Here is an 18913-nt window from a genome sequence, read left to right as displayed (position 1 = left end):
AGGGATGGCCCTCAGGCCTAAGAATAGGTAGCCTAATAAAACAATCACTTTTTTTTTAAATTAGGGGCACATGATTCGTAGAAAGATGTGAACTGACCCTCTGTCTCTCATGAGTGTAAAGTGAGAAAGTGGTAATGAATGCCTACCACATGGTACAACTATTACTGGAGCAACGCCACTCGAAAAAAAGAAAAGCTTGAAAATCGTTTTTAGCATTAAGTAATTTTCTGCAAGTAATGTGACTGGTGAAGTGAGGATGGAAAAAAAAGTCGAAAATTGTATGGCTTAGTCAATGAGCTTAACCAGAGAAAAACCTAGCATTTGCCCTTGAACTCTGAAACTTACCAAGTACACTACGTTTGTTTGTTGGAGTATTTTCAAGTACCTTTATGCCACTTTCTTAACCTTAATTCCTTCAGTTCTAAAGGGACAATGTGAACCTCTGAATTAACTGTTCGCATTTGAAACGCCTGGCCTAGAACCAGGCACAAGCAAGTGGCTTCTTCCTTCTCCACTGAAATAGGACCGCTCAAATGAGACCCTGCCCCTGCCCTCCCAGCCAGGAGTGTGCTTTCAATACCCAGCCTAGAAGCCCAAGAGGCAGAGAGGTGTCCTCCGAAGGCTCAGGAACGCACTGCGGCCTGGTCCTGCCTTCTTCCTCAGGACACCACTCGGGGTGTGGTCGGCCACCGTCTCAGCCGCTCTCAGCACGTTATGGATACCAATGAATGAACATGCAGCCTGGCACCCATACAGCTCTGTGGCCAAGTACAGAGAAAGCTCCATGCAAAGCCTCAGTCTTTCTGGAATGACTTTCGGGAAACATCCTGGTTCAAATACTCACTTGCACGTATTTTTCAATGGTTTTCAGAACTTCCACATTGAACTGCTTTACCGGAACGACGGAAAGGTCCATGTAGCTGAGCAGACTGTAGATCACCTGCAGGAGGGGCTGCTGCATGCTGGGCAGGCCCTTCTCCAGCAGCTGCGGGGAAAAGCACAGAGTGAGTCAGTTTGACACCAGATTTTCACACAGAAGCACCAGGGTTTCCTAGTACCTTTATGATTGCACATTTCCTTAGGAGGGAAAAGAAAATCCTAACTACTGAAGAAATGGAGGTATTATCAAAGGCAACACAGGTAAGTCTGAGTATATAAATATAATATTACACAATGGAATGCAACAAAATAAACCTCAAAAGGAAAGCATCAAACACCACTAATGACTGAAAAATATCAATGAAAATGAAAGATACATTTATCAGTTACCGAATTGGCAAAGATTAGAAATTGATGATAGTATTGGTGAGGATATAAGAAGAGTATTCTTACACATCAGTGGAAATGTAAATTGGATAATTTGGCAATTGAGATCAATAGTACTAAAAGGGTTCATATCTTTTGAAATACTAATTACACTTTTAGGAACTTTTCCAAACCTAGAGATAAATACTAAGATTTAAGTAAGAGATTTCACCAAGGCATTATTTATAAGGGTAAAAAAAAAAACAACCAAAAAACCCACACAAAACAAGAAAGCTCTGTAAGCAATTTAAATGTCAAACACTAGGGAAATGGATACATAAATTATGGTAAATTATATGATGAAATATCATGTAGTCAAAAGAATGACATTTTTAAAGATCGTAAAGGATATCAGATAATATTAAGTGAAAGAGGAAGGATATATAATTTCTATATAATAGATGATGCCAACATTGATGTGAATGGGTGTGTGTTATATAGAAATAATGCTGGAAGTAAACCCAACAAAATGTTGATAGAGTTTCTCCCTAGATAATATAATTATTTTTGAACATACTGCTTTTATAATCCTGGGGAAAAAATCAATGACATTTTCAAAAAGGAAAGCAAAATAATGAGAAAACTGATGTGACAGACATAATGAAAAAGGTTACTGTTCAAAATTAAAAATTAATAGAAATGATTCAAATAAATGCTGAAATTCCACATCAAAAGTGGCCCGGGGCTTCCCTGGTGGTGCAATGGTTAAGAATCCGCCTGCCAATGCAGGGGACATGGGTTCGAGCCCTGGTCCGGGAAGATCTCACATGCCACGGAGCAACTAAGCCCGTGCACCACAACTACTGAGCCTGCGCTCTAGAGCCCGTGAGCCACAACTACTGAAGTCTGAGAGCCACAACTACTGAAGCCCGCGCGCCTAGAGCCCGTGCTCTGCAACGAGAGAAGCCACCGCAATGATAAGTCTGTGCGTCGCAACGAAGAGTAGCCCCCGCTCGCCACAACTAGAGGAAGCCTGCACGCAGCAACGAAGACCCAACGCAGCCAAAAATACAATAAATGAATTTAAAAAAAAAAGTGGCCCAAAGAAATAACTGAAGAGTTAACAGATGAGGAAATATACAATTCTACAAATCTATTGTATGAAAAAAGGAATATCTTCACTAGAAAGGAAATACATAAAGAGATTTTTAAAGTACCAATAAAAATATTCAACTGAAAACATGTATAAATGGAATGATAGAATTTAGTGGGGATATGGGATAACCTGAATATTTATACATTGTTTGTAGTATTGTAAATTGGGAAAGTCTCTGTGAAGACTAATTTCCCAAATGCATACATTTTCCCAAATGTATCCATGAGCTTTACCTGGATAGATTTTTTGGGAAATGCCACCAGGAAAAATGAGCTAAATATAATCTGATAAAAAGTCTGCATCAAAGGACTATTTAAAAAAAAATTATGAATACAAGCAACAAAAGGGAGATGGTTAACGATATAATTCCACAGTTATTGAAAGTGACAAGATGTGAGCTCTGTCAACACATACACACATACAAAGTTAGTGTGAAGTGAGCACAGCAGGTTCAGTGGAAACAGTGACCACAGCCGCCTAAAATTATATGTAGGTACCTGGCCAACAGCTGAAAGAACATGGGACTAACTGAAATAGCAGTTAATTTATATCATATGTAGTGAGTAGGTAAGTTTTTAATAAAATTTGTGGTGACAATTGTTGATAAGGGCAGCACAGAACAAATTAGGATATCCATTTTAATTTATTTTTTTATTGTGGTAAAATACATATAATATAAAATTTACCATTTTAACTATTTCTAGGTGTACACTTTAGCGGCATTAAGTACACCCACATTGTTGCACAACCATGACCACTATTTATTTCCAGGACTTGTTCATCATCCCAAACTTAAACTCTGTAACTGTAAAACAATGGCTATAGATTTGCCTCTTCTATGCTCCTCATATAGTGGAATCATGTATTTGTCCTCTTGTGCCTGGCTGATTTCACTTAGCATAATATTTTCAAGGTTCATCTATGTTGTAGCATGTGTCAATACTTCATTCCTTTTTAAGCCTGAATAATATTCCATCGTATGTACAGACCACAGCCCATTTGTATTTTTGAAACTTTTATGTCTAGTGAACCAAACAAATTTTGCCTCCTTGCTCTCTCCCAGTTCACCTTGTTTTAAAACAGGCATTGGCTGCCTTGGTAAGCAGGGTGTTTGCATTGTTTATCCCGGTACTTCTTGTGTGCTAAGGTATGTGTGTGCTGGATTAGTAACTCTTGCAGGGACAGATGTGACCAAGGTGATTGTCAAAAGCAGTAGGGTGGCACTTAAGAGAGGTTCTTTAAATGCCAGGGATGGGGGTGTGAAAAGAGCAAAATAATCCTCGGCTGTTGACAGTGCGAATACAGCCCAATATTGCTGATCTGTGTTGCAAATCAAAATCCTGCAGGGTCAACTATATATGCTGGTGGATGAAGCAGCTACCTTTTTCTAGGTAGAGGCTTTCAGTCTTACGGAGCCTTTCCGAAAATGACTGATTGATTCTTAACCTATCTGCACTCTGGATTGGTGATATAATACAAGAAAAATTAGAATGGACTGTCCTCATCACTTCTGAAAAGGCCCCAGCAAGAGGCATGAACGCAGATCCAGAAAGGAAGAGCAAATGCTGACAATGCTGAAACAAGGTGATACTATCAGTCACTTGCCTCACAGATTTCATGACCTTGTATAGTAAACTAGTTGGGGTCTGGGGGTGCTAGAGAATACATTTCTTCACTTGCCGAGAGTGGCGTGTATTTCTAGCGTCAGCGTACACGGAAGTCAGAGTAGGGGTTTGCCATGAATGTGCTAGGAACACATGGTATGAGGACAAAAATCCCATCCCAGTTTTAAAAACAAACACAAAAGATGAAGATAAGAAGTTTTTTTCAAAAATATATGCTTTGTTAATGAGTTCAGAGCAAACAACCATTAAACACACAAGCCACACAATAACTCCCTAAATAAGATTTGAACACCCAGAATAATGCAGATAAAATCTCCTCACCTCTGCCATTTCTGACAGGTATTAGTGTAGTAAAAAGGAGTTTAAGCTTCAGAGGCAGCTATACCTCATTTCACCTTAAACTTGTGGCAGACTACTTAACCCGGCTGAGCCTCGGATTCTTTGTTAAAATAAAGAATCCTACATCACTGGGTTGTTGTGAGGATTTTAAATGATTCCATACAGCATCTATGCCAGTAGATAATAGGCGATCAATAAGTTAAGGCTATTGTTATCAGTTTTACATACATATTTTACCCATAGAAACTATAACAGATTTTATCCTTAATTGAAGAGCTTACCTCTGCCAGGTAGGTAACCATGTTCAAGGTAATGTCAGCATATGCTTCATGAAGGTATCGACAGACCACGTTGACCCACGTGGTACAGTCCCTCGTGTAGCTGTGTGTTTTATAAAGAGTCATGACATGTGCAAGATTGGAAAGTTTGGGGTTCTTCTCTTCCAAACAAACCTTTTACAAGAAGAAAATCAGTTAGGGATAAAACAGCCTGATGAATAGGAAGAAATGTCAGCAATTTTGCTATAAGCCCCAGCAGCCTGGAAAATTGATCGATACATTTTTTGGGTAGCTGCAGAGGCGCTTAGTAATTTAATTTTCACAATTTTTTCCACTTGTTTTCTCAATAATGAAATGACAATGCAAATCAGCCACCCAGAGATGTGAATTACTAGTGATATCAGTTATTATTTTCAGGTTTATGAAACTCATCGCCCTGTCTGAGCCTGGTAAACTCTGTCCACCATTAGGCCTTGGATCTGCCTGAGGGTGAAACCATAAGGCATACCTGAGCAATCCTTTCGGCTATATCCTTACAGAACTGGCTGGGGTTTTCAAAATGCTGTATCAGCTGGGGCAGGAGACACAAGACATTCAGTGGAAACCCTGGATTAGAGAAGATACAATGGAGACAAGTGAATACAGTGCATTTGAACCATTAATAGCGGGAAGGCATATTACAGATTTTATTCTGAGGTGATGTAAAAGCAGCCTTTTGAAGCAGCTTTGATCTGAACTAACATAAATCCAGGAAAAATGTACCACTGCAATGGCACCATTTCAAAGGAGGCACTGAAGTACATTTGTAATTTGCAGGTTCAGCAGCTGTTTTGCTACGGACTGTTACAAATAAGAATGATTGGCACAGATTTTTAAAAGCAGATTAAAATGAACTGAAGCACTAGTTTGAATTTTTATCAAAAAATGTATTTTAAGGAAAACCTGCTTGAGAAGACACAGGCCAATCAATTTAAGTCTTACTCATGTAATCAGAAAGACTCTTTAAAATGATGAGGAGTAGCTTAGTTCCACTGTATTAAGCTTTGGCTTCCTGGAAAGAATTCTGGGCCACATGCCATGGTATTAAAAATCTGGTTTGTTGTTGGCTTAATTCAAAATGATAGGGAACCAAGGGAATTTTCAAGAGGAAAAGAAAGGCTTAGAAAAATAAAAGATTTAGGAGTTAAGAAAAAAGGGAAAAAAGTCTGTACAAGAGCAATGGAATAAACCAACACTGTCTGCAATTTGATCTGGAAAGCAGAAAGAAATGATTACTGTCTTATGTATTACTCCTGCTCCTTTTATGCTATTGCCTTAAAAATATCTCTTACAATATACATAATTAAGACTTATATAGAATTTTAAGACTTATATAGAATTTTAAAAGAAAGAACAAAGTATTCCCAAAGACCCATTTTTAAGCAGAATCGCTAGAAGTACTAAGCCCACATTATCTTATGACACTAAACATGAGTCCCACCATGACCAGAACTGTAAGAGCGTGAGTGATGTGGGCTTTACCAATGGCTTGGGATGAGTCCACCATGGATACTCTAGACACCGGTGTCAGCAAGCTGAACAGCTGCAGGGTAAGGTCGGTGGTGGTGACGGAGGTGAATCCCTTCAGGAGCAGCTGCTGCAACCCTGAGAAGTCCGCCCACTTGAGCTGTGCCTGGAGTTTCTCCAGTTTTTCTCGGTTCTCAGCTTTATCGAGTGGCATGTGAGCCAGCAGTCTGTTCAACAGCCTTAAGGCCATTAGGTATTCAAACTCAAAATCGGATTCCATCAAGGCCACCGTGACCCAAAAGATGGTGGCCAACAGGTTGGTTGGATGGTTTATGTGCGATGGGTCTGTGAGGCTGTCCTTCAAGGAAGATGAGCTTCTGGTTTTTGAGGAGAGGCCTTGTTGGGTACAGGCCTGAATTCTATCCAGGGTGGCACTCCGAGGTGGGTCTGAGGACCGGTCGACAACACCAAACTTCTTGGGCACAGAGAAGCTCCTTTGATGCCGGCTGCGCTCTGCAGTTGCTGTGCTGCCGCTGGCTGTTCCAGGGTTCACATTGAGTTGTCCTGTGCTCTTTCTGCTTGCTGTTAGTTTAGCGCTAGAGCTTAAGTCTGGTGATGAAGAGCTGGGTATAAAAGTTAAAAAGTTCAATAGGAAGCCAACACATTTCAGTGAAAGGCTAGTCCTCTCAAGATCCATCAACAAACAATGAGCGAGGGAAATCATTCTTTGGAAATATTACTTTCCATTCATTTTTCCATATTCTTAAACTGAAAGAATATGTTTCCTTATTCTTAAACATAAAGCTATGAAAAACAAAACTTAATCAGAACAACCTTCACCAACAAAACCGAATACTGATTTCCACTTATCAAAAAGTTAAAGAAATAAGCAGTTGTCTGTAAAGTTCACTGATCTTTCATTTATTTTTTGTTTGAATTTGGGTAAGAGTGATTACAAAATAAAATGTACCTGATAGGTACAAATGTTAATATTCTATTAACTGACTGATAAAAAGAACAGATAAAGAAATATCTAGGAAAAAAAGTAAATGTTTGTGTCAAAGGAAAATTTTTGCACTTATAAACGTTTATGAAAAATGATTTCTAAATCTATTTCAGGCTGAAAAGATAGAACTCTTTATGAACATTCTTGCTAAATTTTTACTGATTTAGATTAATCTGTAGGTTTCTATAGATAAGTATGTATGATGGTAGTAATCACACTAAAATTACGTATGCATAAAAATGTTCAACTTAAAAATGAAACAAAGCTCAACGTGATATAACATTGCCGACTGAATTTCAAGCAAGATGAGCTTAACTACACAGACAGAATGCAAAATTGTGAATGATTTGAAATGGGCTATTAAACATTGCCAGGAGCAAAAGGAATTGAAAAATTAAAAAAAAGAAAGATCCTAAGGTAGAAATTTCTTCAAGTAAAATCAACATTTATTCCAACTGTTTTTATAGTGATCGATCAGTTGTGTTTCGTATATATTCATTTAAAAAATAATACTCTGGGGCTTCCCTGGCGGCACAGTGGTTAAGAATCTGCCTGCCAATGCAGGGGACATGGGTTTGATCCATGGCCTGGGAAGATCCCACATGCTGCAGAGTGACTGAGCCCATGAGCCACAACTACTAAGCCCACGTGCCACAACTACTGAAGCTCATGCACCTAGAGCCCATGCTCTACAACAGGAGAGGCCACTGCAATGAGAAGCCCGTGCACCACAAGGAAAAGTAGCCCCCACTCTCTGCAATTAGAGAAAGCCCGCACGCAGCAGCGAAGGCCCAATGCAGCCAAAAATAAATAATAGGACTTCCCTGGTGGTGCAGTGGTTAAGAATCCTCCTGTCAATGCAGGGAACATGGGTTCGAGCCCTGGTCCAGGAAGATCCCACATGCCGCGGAGCAACTAAGCCCATGCGCCACAACTACTGAGCCTGTGTGCCACAACTACTGAGCCCATATGCCACAACTACTGAAGCCCATGCACTTAGAGCCCATGCTCCACAACCAGAGAAGCCACCATGATGAGAAGCCGGCCAAAATAAAAAAATTTAAAAAAATTTAAAAATAAAATACTTTGTTTCTATAGAACATAATAAATAGGATAATTTCATAAAATTTGAAAAAATACTCAAAGAAATAGGAAATGAAAAATCATTAATATTTGTATTATTTAGAAATAACATTTATTGTCTATCCTGCTGATGTTTTAAAATACTTATCTACTGTGTGTGTGTGTGTGTGTGTGTGTGTGTGTGTGTGTGTTGTAACTTCCTTTTTTTTAACTTAAGGAAATGTCATACATACTTTCTTGGATCATACACAGACTTCCAAAACTGGATTTGTTCTTTAGACATTGCCCAAAGTCCAGGCATCTCCCAAATATTCAGTACCGCGTATTTGATTTTCAAAACGTCGTTAAACTGATTCTCACCGAGATAATACAGTTAAGAGATCACTGTTCTTCAGGCAGTCAGACAAGTTACCCACAGCAGCTTCCAAGGTAAGGAGTGCTTCCATTACGTAACCCTGCCAAACAGGCAAAGACAACATTCTGTACTGCTTTAACTATTAGTAACTTCCTGAAGATAAATTTAATCAAAGCAAACTATTCAAATAATGGTAATATTGAAAGCTAGACAGTCATGGTTACTTTAATGTACAAAGGCTACAAACAAATTTTAAGGGCCACTTAGGAAATTCAGATGGCTTAGGAGTTAGCAGATCATCATGAAGATTTATTTCCCTAGCTGTGAGGTCTTCCACAGATCAATCTCATTTGAAATCCAACAGGGAGGGGCAAGGGACAAGCATGGCCCCTTGTTGAGGGGGATGGTGGGCATCTGAAATACAGAGTGGCAACGTCTGAAAGCCAGAGATTAAGAGATGAAGTATGAGAAGGGCTGTGTCCCAGGGGCATTTTATAGTGTACTGCCAGTGGCCAGGAGGAGGAGAAGAAGCTTAAGTCTACAGGCGTGCAGGTCCTCTGATGTGCAGAACACTTCCGGTGGAAAATGAGGGCTTGGCCCAAGCTGCAGAGCTTGTAATGCCCCTGGCTTTCCAGCTCCCTGGTCTCTGGGGTCCCCAGTCCACAGGGTCTTCCTGTGGCATCTACTCTCCCCACTACTTCTTTCGCTTTTCTCAGTTTATGGAAGGCTAACCACACAGACAGGTGTGGTGCTTTGCACAGATACAATAGCGATCCCTTCTCTGGGTGGGCAGGTTGCACAACTGCATCTTAGGTTGTTAGTAGAAAAGACAAAACAAGACAACTCCCTCAGCCCCCACCAAATAAAATCAATAAAGACAAAACAACACAAAGAGTCACCACAGGATTTCACCTGTTGGCTCAATAAAAGTGTCCACTGAATTTCTAGGACAATGCCCCCTGGAGTGATTTTTGTAAAAATAAAAGTCAACCTCTAGAATTTTAAAATAAATTTTACACGTCCAAATGGCTGGGATACTTGGCGAGAGGAAGAAAGCTCAAAGAAAGTTATTAACTCCTCATCTTTGAGCTGAGAGAAGGGTGAGTTCCTGGACTTTCCTTCCGTACCTGAATCTCATCTCCATGCTCTCCAATCACCTCCACCAGCCTCGAGAGAAGGTCCGACAAGGCGTGTGCTGACAGTGGCTGTTTGAGGGCCCGGAATATCTGGAAGGACCGGCCAGCATAGTGTCTGGAAGAGCTGGCGAGCGCTGTCTGCAGAGCAACTTCACTCAGGTGCTGCTCCAGATGGAAACCTAGGGCACAGGGGTGGGAGCAGGTCAGCCGCTCCTCTGCAAACCTCGGGCACCAGCTATCCGCATGTTTACAACAGGCTAGCTGCACAGCGCTACCTCCTGGTGGTACTTATTTAAAAGTTAACCTTTTTAAAATGAAACCCAAATCTGAATCAGTCTTAAGGAGGCATAGTAGAGTACAGTCAGAAGCTTTGGAGCAAGGTGGTCCTAGTTTTGAATGGGGGATTTGGGACTCTGGGAAAGAAGCTAATTCTCTGTGAGCCTGCTTCCTTGTCTTTACCTTGTGAATAGTAGCATTTACCTCAGAGGGGTTGTGAAAAATCAAACAACTTAAAAAGGGCTTAGTACTGTCTCTGACACATAATATGTGCTCACAAGTGTATTATTATTTATTACGCTGCTATTGTTTGACATTGTTCTTCTGTACTTTTTACATAGAATACTTTCACTCCTGTTTTCATAAGAGAATTTGTTAGAAACAAGTTTTTGGAGGACTTGTGTATGCAGAGGAAAGCGAAGCATAACCAAGGCCTGGGCCAAAGTCTTTGCTCTTCAGAATAGTCCATAAACATGCAGATATGGAGGTGTAGGCACTGCAAAGAAGGCAGGCATCATTTAAACTTTCACTTGAATATTTGTTCTTCCACCAGCATGAAGGTAATCTCAGTCCTCAGAAAATCATGTGATCAGACAGAAATGAAAGCAAAGGGGAAAAGTCCATGACTGAATTCTGGGCCACTAAACCCTACACTTGCTGTGCCTCTTTACAGGGAGAAAATCAGGCTACGAGAGTCACAGGACATGATGAAAACATCGACTTGAGCTGTCTCCGTGGTCTAGAGGCTCTGGGGCACATTTGATTGTCTCATGCATGAGGACCAGGAGGGATAATTCAGTGTTATTGCTGTTAGCTGCTGCTTGGCTGTCTCACCCCAGGGACACGTAGACCATATAAGAAAATGTTCCTGCAGAGTCAACAAAGGGTCCTGGAAAATGGACTTAGAGACATTCAGGGTAGTAAATATAGGATTAAACCCATATAGGCAGTTCACAACCTATGAATGGATGTTTCAAAATAGTTTTTTACATCTTTATTTTGCTTTTCAAAACATATTTTTCTACTTAAGCCATTTAATATATGGGGGTTAGGTCCCCTGGCAATGAACAAAAGCTTATTTAAATCATACTGCTGGAACTGTACTAGTAGGATTGCAGAATCCTCCCCCGTCCCACCACCACTAAGACGACGTCCTTTGGGAAAAGCTATTTAATGGGTGGCAGAGAAAAGAAAAAGGTTTCCTTTACTCCCTGTTACACACTGAATGTACATTTCCCAGCCTTCCTTGCAATCAGGCGTGACCTTGTGCCTGGGTTCTGGCCAGTGGAATGTGGGAAGAAGCACTGGATGTCACACGCAAAGCTAGCACGTAAACTCCTCCCGAGCAATCCTCCACGCACTCTCTTCCTTCACCTGCCCCATGGACACAGAGGGCTGAGTAGAGACCTCCGAGCCTAGGGGATGACGGGGCCACAGGGCAGAGGGTCCCTGAAGCACCAGGTGGAAGGCTGTCTCCCAAATGTCCACATTGAACTGTTATGTGATCCAGAAATAGCCTCTTGTGTTAGATCTCTGAGCTTTGGGGGTTATTTGTTGTAGCAGCTATGCTACCCTGACTAATACAAGTGTTTCCAGGAACACATTTTATTGTGCTGGATTGGAAACAGGCAGAAAGTAGCGATGTACAAGGAAACTGAGGTGGGTAAAAGTATCTCGTGCAAGATGTGAAAAGACATACAATATTCTAAGCAGCCTGAAATACCCTCTGAGAATACGCTATATAAGGTATTCATACGTTTTCTCATTTTTAGTATCTTCATACAATCAAGAGTGTTACACAAATGAAGAGTTCACATGCATCATAAATTTCTTCCTTTAGGCTATTAAGTGACTTTTAAGTGGGGGAAATACCAATAAAAGCAGTCTTAATATTTCAAAGAAATTCCAAAGGGGAAACTCAAAACAAGAAATGGCAATCCTATTCCTAGAACAACTTTCCCATTTCAGTTTAACAGTATTTTTTGTTTTTTAGTAAGTATCCTCTGATAATGAAAAGAGATGTGGCTAATCTGGAATGTTTCAACTGTGAAATGTGCTAATTATCAGAGCAGCCAGGAGAGGTGGTGAGCCCTATTTACTATGGCCAGCCTGCTGTGTGAAGAAAGGCAGGGACAGATGTTGTATCGTGCTGAGGAAGCAAATTTAAATTTCACACACATATCAGCCCAGGCCAAGCTGAATCTGAATGGAATGCAGCTAAGGGCTTAAATGTTGTGATGGTACTACTGTCTAAATTAGAATCAGACTGTGTTCAGAATATTGAGTGGTCACTGGCACAGGACTTGCCAGCAATACTTTTAAAGCCAAAAACATTTTATCACAAAATTCTTTTTTAAAAAAAAAAACAGTTTGCAAGGCTGACAGTTTTCACAGTTGAGTCTGACAGTCAGTGACTACGACTTCTTTCTCACGGCCTTCTTTAAATAAAATTAATATAGGCACAGTTTAATTCTAGTAAGGTAAATGAAGCAAGGAGAACAGAGACATTGGGGAAATTATTTGATAGAGCATAATGCAAGTATCAGTATATGTGACATTAACTATCACTCAGGCACATCTGAAAAAGCGTCAATATCCCCTATGAATATTCCTTTGCTATTGCTTCTGAATGCAGGATTTTACACACACACACACACACACACACACACACAAATACATACACAATGTGTGGCTATATGGGGAGAATGAGCTCCATTATAGAAAAATACTGAAGTGGGATGTGGAGAAACAGGATGAAGTACCTGATTTGGAATCTCTAAACACGGATACAACATGACGTAGAAAATTAGTGAGTTGTTCAGCACTCTTTGAATTCTGATTTTTGGGTGTGATGTCCTCATGGCACCAAAGTGGACCAAATGCCCTTCAACAAAACACACAAAATGTCAAAAATGTAACTATCATTTTGCATTTTTAAAACCATATACACAGTTCTAACTCCAAAGGTACAACATACATTTTTTAAAATTTTACATATTAATTTGGTGGTAAATTTCAGTCTTCTAAAGCTTAAGAGCATACTCAAAACAGATCTAGCTAATTGATGGAGACACACTTTTTCTTATGTTTTACCCACAAAATTAAAACCTCTCAATTCACCAGGACAGTGTTTATTTAGCACATAGTAGGTGCTATGTAAGTGTTTGTTAAACAAAATGATATAATATGTTAAATAAAATATAGATTTAGACACAGACTCAATTTCTATGTCTTAGAATTTGCAGAGATAATGCTTTTAATCAGGATCACATCATTAGGTTGCCAAATACTGTAGCACCAACTTGAAGATACAACCTCTGTTGCTTCTTTGGTTTTCTGCAGTAAGAATGGGATGGATCCAGGGGTGAGAATTTTAGAGAACACCCTTCCCAGCACTGACAGCAGTGAGTGGTGACAATACCTTTCTTCTCCACAAACCAGTCAGGTCTCTGAGGTACCCAGCATGGAGGCACCACCAGCCCCTCCCTGAGCTTCCTGTACGTTAAATTCTATATTGAGTTGAGTGCACAGAATACTCTAAACCATTAATTGAAAAAAAGATGCTCTCTCTTCATTTTTTGCATTACTTGATGCATTAGTTGAATAAAGAAAAATCATGTGAGATACTAGATAACAAATATTTATATAGACTAGACTTCCAGGACTTAACTCACTGAGGAAGGTCAGCACGCCCCAGGTCACAGGTAAGCATGCGTTTATACAAATACTGGACCTCAGGGGACTAGAGATTTGGAAGCCTTCCAAGTTATACTGTTCCTTAGAAGAGCCAGAAGACCTGCAAAAAACAGGATCGCTCGCGGTTTTCCTCGATTTTGATTTATTATTAGTTTGATCCCTTTCCTATCACGCGTCCTTATTGTTTCTGGTTTCTGAATTCCTTTCCTATCCCTTTCCTATCACGCGTCCTTATTGTTTCTGGTTTCTGAATTCCATTTAGAAATGCCTCTTTGGACTACAGGAGCAGACAGCTGTCCTCTCTGCAGCTGCCACCGGGTTGACCGTGGCTAGTATCTTTGGTTTCCAGAGTGATGTTCTTTGCCAAGTCTCAACTCCCAGATCCTGGCAGCTCCAATAGATGGTGAAAGTCACGCTCACCTCCGGGAGCTACTTCTCCCGCCTCCGTCTGCTGCAGGGTCTTTATGCACAAAATCTCCTTGCCCCTCAACTGTGACAATGCCTACCAGTGTCTGCCTTGTACACAGACTCCAGCAGACACGATTTAGAAGAGAGAAGACTTTGCTAGAACTCCAGGCATGCTTTTCCATCTGTGGTTTTAAAGTGATGTCCCTTTTCCAAAAGACTGACCTGAAAACAGCAGCCCATCTCCTGACCCCTCATTACCTGGTGGTCAGAAACTCAATGAGCTTGTTTGCCTTCTCGTCTATTTCAGCAGCTGCGTCCACATCTTCAACCTCTTGGGTCATCTGCGGGAGGTTCCCACTGCTGTCTCCCAGACTGATGCTGGAGGAGGTGGAGCTGGAGCTCAGCCCCGAGTCTGGCACCGGGGAGGACTGGTCCTCTCTCAGGAAGTCAAAGCCACCTGGTGGAAGACAAGGTCAAGGTGGAATTTGCAGGCCGGGCACTTAATGAGGTCAGGAGGTGCGCATAAAGAAGTGTGTAGTTATTTAATTTTGGGGGGGGAAAAATGCTTCATTTTGGCTACGGCTATGATTAAATAAGACTGACACTCTTTCCCTGCCTACGGATTAGTTGCACTGCTGTGTAAACGAGAGTGCATTTGGTAATAGAGGGCGATCTGCTATTTTCTACTCTGATGTTTTAATTGATGCTTTCTACAAAAGAAGCGTGTGTGTGTGTCTGCGTGTGCATTCTCACACACGTGCACAGGCTGATGAATAGTTCTGCTATGCACGTGCACCTAACTGTGCTGTTAGTAAATTATTCTTGGGTAATAGACGACTTAAATATGTGAAATGATACCATTTTTGAAGATATCAACACCAACCAGCGATAAGTAGGTTATACATAATGTTTTGAGTAAATGTACCCAGAATTGTGAATACTGTGTGTATATTAATATATTTTAATAAAATATGTCTCAAGGTAGGCAAAATAAATATGGTATAAGTAAATACTACAGTTAGCATTCTACATCTCTGGGTAGGTTGTGGGTTTGAAAATGTATACACATGACCGTTCCTTTTCTCCTACTTAATAATTATAAAAAGTACATAGTTCTGGTGTGTCTGACAGATATATTAAATTAGGAGTAAGAAGCCCTGGGTCTGAGTATCATCTCTGCCATTTAATGTGTAATCTCAGGGAGTCATGTAACTTCCCTGTACCTCAGTTTCCTATTACAATAAGATGAAGACAATAATTTTTATCACATAGGTTTTTAGTATGGATTTGAAAGCAACTATAGTTGAAACTGGGTGTTCAATAAACATTTAACAAATGTTTATAAAAAGAAGATACTTCTCAAAGCTTTTGTACACCTAGGCCATGTGTACTATATAGAGATTCAATCATTTTACCAGGTCTTGCCTACGGTATACTGTGTTTGGTTTGGTTTTGTAAATCCCCACTCTAGACCATTTTATGCCACATCAGTGGTATAGTGAATACAAAACTGATGCATTCAGAGATACACAACTTAACAGAGATTACAATTTTCTCATTCTAAGGCCATGTGCTTAACGGAATACATCCCTACCTTGGGGAGCTAGAACAGCCAGAGTCTTCAGAATCTTTTAATTAAGCATCGTCTATAGTAAAGAGAGTTTTGTGTCTCTGAGAGGCTATTGATGGATTACTTTCAATTAGGTGTAGCTTGGTTCAAAATAAAGAGCTTAAACTGAGGTCAGTAGTCCTTACATTTCAGAGTTAATGACTTCAGATTTGTTTTCCAGAGAAATATGCAACGTCTGTCAGAAGACAAGACAGGGCCCAGGACAAGAGTGCATAAAAGGTCCTTCTTTTTCAAGGTAATGAGAGAAGTACGTGGTGACTTGTGAAATGCCAGCCCATATCCAGTGCCAATGTGATGTACAAAATAACGAGGTAAAGAAAAGTGGCCCCAGAACTCTGTCAGTTCATCACCATTTTAAGATATTTTAAATGTTCTGGTTCTCAATGAGAACCGCTGGTCAACCCTTTTGGGAAAGTTTTCATGAGTAGCTTGGACACAACAGGGTCATTTCTTTGACTCAGCTAATGCCTTCTGTCCTCATTTCTAAGAAGAAATTTTTGGTTTCAAAACAGCAATGATTTTTAATAGACTTCCACTAATGGTGCCTTCCAGAAAAAGTCAGTCATTTAATAGATTCCTTCAAGGGAACTAGAGGGTACACAGTGAAACATCTGGCACCTTGGTGACGTCTGCTCTTGAGGTGATGGAGATGGTCACTGGTTACGGGTGTTCTAGACTCACGCTCTTGGTCAATGGACATTTTAATTTTCAATGTACCAATAGGAACATATTTAATGAAAACAGCAGTCATCATAATAATTTAAAAAGTATATTTGAAAATATTTACTAATGAAGAAAGATTTTGAGAGGTAAGTTCACATCAAGTGAAATGGTGCATACTTATAGTCCCGTCATTTACCACTTAGAAAGCTGGGGGGCGGGTAATAGCACCCGAGAAGTTAATGTGGGCTCCAGTGACACCTCGAGTTATCCTCATACTTGTGACTCTGTCTCAGGTTCCCTGCCACTCCTTCTTTTGTTACCTGTGTAGAGATACTCGGGTTGATAAGCTGGCTGCACTGTTAGAGTCTTGGCTTCACCCATCTCTCGAGTCTGCAGGAGCACGGAAGCAATTGCATGGAAATTGCTGTTGCAAGAGAGGGCGATCAAGAGGTGAAGAAGCAATTTTTTGCTGTGTTCAAAGACTTCAGGCCGGTAATGGTCCAAACCTGGAAGAAAACGGTGGAATCTCTTAGTATAAACAAATCTTCAGCACCTTTAGATTCCAGGGATAGTAAAGATTCCAAGATACCCAGGAGGAACATGTTAAAAGAATGTTTAGTTTTCTTTGTTATTGTTTGTGTTACCGACGTAAAGAAGTTGGGTTTAGGCAAAATAAAATGTTTTATTCCTTAAATCACGTGTTCTCATAAAGCACTGATAGACAGACTTTTCTTGACCTCTGCTTAGCATTCCTCTTTCCTGAGATGTTCTCTCCCCTGGATCTCCCTGTTACTGAAAGATTCTAATTTTCTCTCTCTCTCTCTCTCTAACTGAACTTTTGAGTCTCCCTGCCTGGCTGGCTCCTCTTCCCATTTTTTTGCTCTACAACTTGAGTATTTTAAAATCTCAGTCCTTGGCCCACCATGCACTACATTCTTTCTCTCTGTGCATCGACTGTGTCTCATGGCTTTAAATTTATCACGTCGAACCAAAGACCCACAAAGAGGCCCAACTTGTTTTGGATATCTTTATAGAAATAGCACTGGCAAGGTACCACTCTATATTGTAGTGATAGTACAATTTTAAACAATGACTGATCAACTAGAATTTTAGAGATGTCACAGAAAGACCGTGAAAAACGGAAGAGACTAGATATTTTGGAAATGAGGAAAAGCAGGATGTCCATGTAAAAGGAAAGCTCTATGGGTGACTTCTGTAGGTTTTTGACCCTACTGGCTAGAATTCCTCTTGGTTCCAGTCTTACCTAAGAAGACAGCATGGAGTAGCAATGGGAGATGAAGGGCCCAATCTTCTCTTACACTGTGATCCACCACCATCTCAGTCATGAAAATGACAGCAATATTGCACCTAATCAATGAAATGATGAAATTAATGCAACTTCTGAAGAGGATGAAAATATACTGATAGATCATTAAGTCACAATTACATCCAACTTGTAAACCTTGTTGAAGAATTACGTAAGGCCCTTATTCCAGGGAAATGGAGTTTAACTTCTGACACAGCACAGAGCTCTATGAGGAGAAGAAACTTCAGTTGAGCTAATTCACATAATGGGGATTCTACTAGTTACTAGGCAATAAGAGCTGAGGAATGAAGAGAAACAGAAGACAAGGACTCTCTCTTCAAGCTGCTCACAATCTAAAAAGCATAACAGAATGAGTACCCCTACCAAGATGACATCAAGGAAAAATTCAAAGGGCTGCAAGGCAGCTTTGCACCCTGGTTAATGGCTGACCAGACTCTGCCAATATGCTGATAGCTGCAGATCAGGTTAGCATGTTCCCTCTGATTTCGAAGGTCATTTCACTTGATGGGACCTGGAATACCTTTCCCTCTTTTCACAGGAAGAAAAGTCCAGTCAAAGTTAAGTGATCATTTCCTTCTACCTGTACATGCTACTCACCTATGGAGTGGCCCCCGGGGAGTGATGGTCTCTGGAAGGTAGTCCACCAGGGGGGCCCAGCATCCTCCAGTACAAGGCATGGGTAAGGGCTGTGGCTGTTTGGTCTCTGTAATAGTCAACAGCCAGCCAGTATAGGGAGAAATTGGGTCATCTACAGCGTGAGAAAGACAAGCGTGCTTTAGTTTCAGGGAGAGCAGGTTTTTGTTTTCCCTACTTGACTTTTTAGAAACGTACAAATTCAGGCTTGTAAAAATAACTTTCTAACCATTCCATTTGGTGAGTATGAAATTATATGATCAAATGGGTTGGAATTACTTGATTAAGTTTCTTTCATTCCTTTATTTCTTGGATATCTAATTTATGGTTATTCATTATAGAGTGATTAGATATATGAAAATATAGATACACAAAAAGAAAAACATTAAATCACGTGAATTCCCATCACTGTGACGACTCGCTCTTTCTCTGATCTCCTCCGTCTCAGTAAAATGCGATTCCTTCTTTCCAGTTCGCTCAGGACAGGAGCCTTGGAGTCCTCCCTGACTTCTCCCTTACATCTCATATCCAACTTCTAATCATGATGATCA

At 40.4% G+C, this 18913-nt stretch overlaps 1 protein-coding gene across 9 annotated transcripts in view; it reads right to left on the bottom strand.

The window, feature by feature from the left end:
• The window catches only part of FRY (FRY microtubule binding protein), a 425513-nt gene that overhangs the window by 45750 nt on the left and 360850 nt on the right, over window positions 1-18913 (bottom strand). For all 9 annotated transcript variants that reach the window (XM_036831330.1, XM_036831325.1, XM_036831331.1 and 6 more), the window contains 11 exons: window positions 18327-18477; window positions 17667-17770; window positions 16723-16908; window positions 14368-14566; window positions 12768-12889; window positions 9721-9908; window positions 8599-8693; window positions 6165-6772; window positions 5152-5249; window positions 4647-4817; window positions 845-985 (listed from right to left, as the gene is read on the bottom strand). In XM_036831330.1, coding sequence (XP_036687225.1) covers window positions 845-985; window positions 4647-4817; window positions 5152-5249; window positions 6165-6772; window positions 8599-8693; window positions 9721-9908; window positions 12768-12889; window positions 14368-14566; window positions 16723-16908; window positions 17667-17770; window positions 18327-18477 — 2063 coding nt within the window. The remainder of the gene's footprint in view (window positions 1-844; window positions 986-4646; window positions 4818-5151; window positions 5250-6164; window positions 6773-8598; window positions 8694-9720; window positions 9909-12767; window positions 12890-14367; window positions 14567-16722; window positions 16909-17666; window positions 17771-18326; window positions 18478-18913) is intronic.

Source organism: Balaenoptera musculus, chromosome 18, assembly GCF_009873245.2.
Source record: "Balaenoptera musculus isolate JJ_BM4_2016_0621 chromosome 18, mBalMus1.pri.v3, whole genome shotgun sequence".
NCBI classification, from domain to species: Eukaryota; Metazoa; Chordata; class Mammalia; order Artiodactyla; family Balaenopteridae; genus Balaenoptera; species Balaenoptera musculus.
This window is presented reverse-complemented; position numbering and strand designations above follow the sequence as displayed.